The sequence below is a fragment of the Labrus mixtus genome, chromosome 3 (assembly GCF_963584025.1).
Source record: "Labrus mixtus chromosome 3, fLabMix1.1, whole genome shotgun sequence".
Classification (NCBI taxonomy): domain Eukaryota; kingdom Metazoa; phylum Chordata; class Actinopteri; order Labriformes; family Labridae; genus Labrus; species Labrus mixtus.
In genome coordinates, this window is record NC_083614.1 from 4419528 (window position 1) to 4425406 (window position 5879).

Consider the following 5879-nt stretch of genomic DNA (forward strand, 5'->3'; position numbering starts at 1 on the left):
ACACACACACACACACACACACACACACACACACACACACACACACACACACACACACACACACACACACACACACACACACACACACGACACAAACAAATGATAAGTCATCTGCTCCCAAATGTCCATTATTATTCTGCCTGAAGCTGCAGGGAGACTCTTTCATTTTACAGGCTGCAGAGGATTTAAGTTACTTTAAACTCTTTTGACTCACAATGCAAACTTTTTTTTTTTTGTCAGGGATTTTCATAATGTGGCTTTCATGGCCAGTTGTGTTGTTGTCAATGAGATATTAAGGGCGTAGTTGTCTGTGTTCGTGTCTGAACTTGTGAACATGTGGAGATAATTGGGAGTGTAACTGTCAGTTTATTTAGACAGTCTTCAGCTTTAGTCACAGTCATGTGATGCTTTCACCCTCAGGCTTACTGTGTTCTTTTTTTATTCATGTATCTATGTGCATCTATGTAAATACGTTGCCAACATTTTGTCACCAAAGTGTTGACAATGTATTTGTGAAGAGGCATTAAAGAAAAGCTCAAAGGATTTCAACTCGTTGCAGTTCATCCTCTGTAATAGCAATCTTTGCAATGAAGCAGTTTATGAATATTTCACACTGATAGCATTGCTTTTAAAATATTACATTTTGCACAAAAATACGGAATAAAGTGCAGGACTTTGCAGGTTTTCAGTTGTGACACTAACCAGCTGAGTCAGCGTGCAGAGGTCTCCTTCTCGTGCAGCTTCCAGAAGTTGCTCTTCAAGTTTCCTCTCCTCTGTTCGTTCAGCAGCTGGTTTCAGTAACATGATTGAAACAAGAATATAGGACGATCTTAGAATGTAAACAGTTTATGAAACAAGTGGATTGTTGTCATGATGGTGTGTCTCCCTCACCTTCCAGCATGCCTCTGATCTCTGCGTTCTGAGTCACATCTTTGGGGATCTGAGCGGTCCCATTGATGACAGTCGCACATGCATCATAGTGCAGCAGCAGCATGACAACCTCCTGATCGATACATGAACGATTGAGTGAATGGAAAAGAATGCATGCCCCCGAAAGGATACCATCCCCCAATAAAAAAAGGAGAGAAGAATGTGAAACAGATGATGCATTAACTCACTTTTCTTCCAGTGAACGAAGCCTTGTGCAGCGGTGTGTCTCCGATGTTATTTGGCAAGTTAACATCTGCTCCGGCCTGCAGGATGGAACAACAAACACACAGACACACATAAACAATACAGTCATTTCAAATCTAAAGAAATGAAATCACCCACCTTAAGTAGCTCCTCCACGACGTCTTTGTGTCCAAAGTAACAGGCGAGGTGAAGAGGCGTCCAGCCCAGGTTCGACTTCTTCTTACCTTTGAAAGAAAAAAGATGTCTGCGTTACACCCCACACACACACACACACACACACACACACACACACACACACACACACACACACACACACACACACACACACACACACACACACACACACACACACACACACACACACACACACACACACACACACACACACACACACACACACACACACACACACACACTGTGACTGATACTATCCAGGTGACTGACTCTCCTTCCTCTACCTTTGCAGTTAATGTTAATCCGGGTCTCCTCCCGTATCGTGGACATGAGCAGCCTCTGGATCCCCGGCAGATCTCCGTTGCGGGCAAACCGCAGGAACTGCTCCTCCGGATCCAGCTCGTCCATCGACCCCCTGCAGAGGAGACGCCAGACACAAACATCGACATCATTTCTACAAATCAACAACATTTCAAATTTTTTTGTAGGACATAAAAAAGTCTCTCAATCCTGCAGCTACATGAGATTTATGCTGATTCATCAGAAACTACAGGGCAGAAAACTTTAGAGCTAATGAGTCAGTCAGCCAGAATTAAAAAAATAAAGCACTTTAACAATATTAAAGCTGAAACTAAAATTAACAACAAACTAGTCTGAAAACCAACAAATAGCTTCAGTCATTTCACATGTGAAAATAAAAGCCTGAAAATCCGTAAACAAAGAATTACCAGAAAGTAACCAGAACTGATCCTGTGGATGACATGAATGTTTTTACCACATTTCATGGCAATCAATTAAATATTTGTATTTTTTTGTGTCTCTAAGATGAGAAAGCCCCAGATACATAAGATCCTACATTTCCCATAATGCAACTGATCAGCATATTTCATTAGATTGCACCTTTGAAAACAGATTTGAGCTGTATTTTTAAAACACTGATGAAATCACTGTGGCATCAGAGGGCAAACGGAGTTAATAAGTGACAGGGAAAAATATCGATATGGTAATTTAGCGTTAATTCACTCATGTTATAAAATAATCATAATGCTGTTGCCAAAAAATACATCAGTTCACTTTGTTACTACTTCATGACTCCTCATGGTGGTGCTTATGACATGATGTTCACTTCAAAAGAAGTTCATTGTCATAAGAAGAAGAAAAGAAAAGTACAGTGAAAGCGTATCATATTGGGTATCGTATCGTATTTATATAGCACATTTAAAACAACCTTTGTTGACCAAAGTGTTGTACAGGCTTAAAATGAGATGTCAAGTAACAATTAAAGAAATGTGAGTTAAAAGAGTAATAAACCATAAATTATCACAATATAACACAATAAATAACATTAATAACACACACAGGTGTTCATGTATTCAATGCTTTTCTCTCATTTCTCATTCTGTATGACAGTTTGGTCACAAGCTTCTCCCTCTACAATCAGAAACCTCTCATCACTATACAACCAGGCCTTGAAAATAATGGACAAAAAACCTGTCCTGTGGCATCACTGTAACATACTGAATAAACACAACCTACTCAGTTTTGAGAGCTTTATGCACTTATGTTTCCTCAAACTTGTTTTTAAATGTATCAACAATCTGAACCTCTCTCCAGATATGTTCAAAAACAGGACGGAAACAGGGTAACAAGAAGCACTGTGAATGGAAACTGTAGCATACAACATGGTAGATCTACGTTTGGTCAATCAGCCTTCTCCATCAAAAGCTGTAAACTCTGGAACACATTACCACCTGAAATAAAATTAATCTCAGACTTAAAATCTTTTACAAAACAGGTGAAATGCTCAAAGCAAACCAGAGCTGTACCCACTTTTAATTAGTATCTTAAAACTGTATTTTTTTTTTTTTGTATTTTTTGTATTGTTGCACATGTATTTTAATGTTTCCTCATATAGTGTTATGGGGTTTTATGTAACCAAATGTTATACATTTTAATCTGTTTGTTTACACAAAGGCCCAACTGGGGACATGAGTTGGAAATTAGCAATAGCTATATACTCTTTATGCAGCACATCAGTTTCATGCTTTGTATTGAAATTATGTGAAATTGCATTGTGCCTATTAAATGAATAAATTCAATTCAAATAAAAGAGAGTAAAACAAAGCTGCATAAAAAGAATGACAAGTTCAATTAGAAGTCAATGGAGAAGTTGTTTTCAGTTTCTATTGCTCAATCAGTCGTCATCATCTGTCATTGTTAAGGACACGTGCAGGGTCACAAGGGGAGCAGAGAGAAGAAGAAGAAGAAGAAGAGATGTGTGATTGTAAAAGATGTCAGTCATCAGACAGGCCTGACAGGAAGGACACTCCTCCTACAGTCCCCTTTACACAGCTTCAGTCCACATGACACTCTGTGTGTGTGTGTGTGTGTGTGTGTGTGTGTGTGTGTGTGTGTGTGTGTGTGTGTGTGTGTGTGTGTGTGTGTGTGTGTGTGTGTGTGTGTGTGTGTGTGTGTGGGTGTGTGTGTGTGAATAAAACGCTGGTATGCACAAACGACAAGACGTATGGTTAACCCTCTGAGGCCTTAAGACAGGTCACATGAATACAAGGAAGAAAAAAAAAGCAAACCTCAGAGATGACAAATCAGACATGTGCAAAGAAAGCTTTGAAAATAAATCAGACAGGTTTACCTCAGACAGAAAATCATGTGACACTAACAGTAACCACACCTGCTCTTCATTACACTCTTTCCTCATCCATTCAGACACTGTGGAATTTAAAAAACTAGCATATAACAACCTTTATTGATACCAAAGTGAGGCCAATGCTTTTGTTACAGCAGATAAAATGTAAGAGGAGACAAAAGGTAATAAATACTGTAATAACATTTAATACTTGTAAAAGAAAACTCTACATTTATAGTCTGAATTTTTATATATTTTATTTATTTATTTAATATACATCGGGTTGTCAGTATACCAATATTTTAAACTTTGATGTGATAGTAAAAATCACACAATGTTGAAACCTGTTTTGATGCAACAGCAATAAAAAGAAGTCGTAATCCTAGACAACTAATATTGTGTATTTTCTTCTTTTTTAAATGAGCTCATACTGTACTCACACTGGCTAAAAAGCAAACATTTACGTTTTTAATTTTAGACAATGCGCAAGAGTGTGCCTGCAGTTTTGGATGGATTCTTCCTCTCCTGCTCGCCTTTCTAATGACATGATTGTTGTTCTTTAAAGCCATGTCATATTTAAATTCTTATGATGTAAATGACAGAGATTGACTTGTTTTAAATTGTAGAATCATGTGGAAATTGCACTGAAACATTGTCGACGTTTCGTTAACGGGGGCCTAAATATGGGGGTGAGACGTAGGAAAACATTCATTCTGCTATAGCGTTACATTATGGGTTTTGTTCTTTGACGTTTTTTTTATTATTCTTCATGTTTCTATTTTGAAAATTCCAAAGTGTTTAATATTTTGAAAAAAAGTAGTCATGTCAACTTAGACATTTAAAAAAAATAATGTACATTTAGCTTTTTTTTTGTAGGTGGTGTCAGATTATTTATAACATGATGGTGATGAACGCTGGTTGCAGGGGCCCCCTGTGAGTCTTTGCCTTGGGCCCCAACAGACTGTGGACTCAACACTGCCTGCACACATAGTCCACATTGCACAGACATTTGAAACATTTATGTACAGTAGCCTAAAGATGCTAATGTTTTCTTTCATTTTAGACAGTGTGCAGGACATCGGTACTTTTCACACTACGGATCATTCAAATAACAGATTGTCTCGTTTTTTGGTTTTGAAAAGTATCGAAGTTCCGAACATTTTGACAACCTTTCTAGGTTATATAAAAGGTAACTTTTACTGCACAACTTTAAACACACAAAGCTAAGGAAACCGCTGAACTTACAAGCTGTGAGTGTTTGCAATGCTGCAAAGTTTGCGGTGATGATTTGTGTCCGGGGCAGCAGCGACATGAATCAGGCTGATGTGTGTGTATGTGAGTCGGACAGACACTTACTGGTTTTACCGGTCTTGTGAGGTCCGATCCGGGTCTCAGTGCAGATCTGCTCACTGGGCCCCTCCGTGAGGCTGCATGTGATGGTTTAAGCCCCTCTGAGCTGCTTCCTCCTGCGTTAGTACAGCCGAAACAGCGCTGTGCACACCGTCACACACACATCACACACTCACTCACAGTGCACAAACACACACACACACTCACACACTCCACGTTGAACTTCCACTACCCGATGTTGAAATCAAGTGTCACCAGCCTCAACCTCACACACCTCTCTGTTGTCTGTTTACACTCCGATCAGCTGATCGCTCAAAACGGAACTCACATGGCCAAATCGTTCGCACCCTTTCAAAATAAAAGTCCTGACATAATATTTAAAGCGTGGGAACACCTTTCGAGTGGCGTAAGTAAGCCACGCGCCAATCTTTTGTCATTTTATGACATAAGAAACAAAAATGCATTCATTATTATTTAATTTCCTGCATGTTTTTTTCTAGTCCAGTCAACTTTAATTTACGCAGCAAAACCCGGAAGTAAAAAATAGCCAATCAGCGTTGCCCTGGAAGCAGTTCGT

At 39.0% G+C, this 5879-nt stretch overlaps 1 protein-coding gene across 3 annotated transcripts in view; it reads right to left on the reverse strand.

The window, feature by feature from the left end:
- Positions 1–5601, reverse strand: part of LOC132972006 (oxysterol-binding protein-related protein 1-like) — a 29771-nt gene extending 24170 nt beyond the window's left edge. For 2 of the 3 annotated variants that reach the window (XM_061034848.1, XM_061034845.1), the window contains exons 1-6: positions 5309–5601; positions 1593–1723; positions 1273–1358; positions 1119–1193; positions 892–1003; positions 703–788 (exon numbers count right to left, since the gene is read on the reverse strand). In XM_061034848.1, coding sequence (XP_060890831.1) covers positions 703–788; positions 892–1003; positions 1119–1193; positions 1273–1358; positions 1593–1716 — 483 coding nt within the window. In that variant the 5' untranslated portion in view covers positions 1717–1723; positions 5309–5601. Of the gene's footprint in view, positions 1–702; positions 789–891; positions 1004–1118; positions 1194–1272; positions 1359–1592; positions 1763–1973; positions 2807–5308 lie in introns of those variants that run through there. The other variant, XM_061034847.1, reaches the window with a different exon arrangement.
- Between the last annotated feature and the right edge of the window lie 278 nt (positions 5602–5879).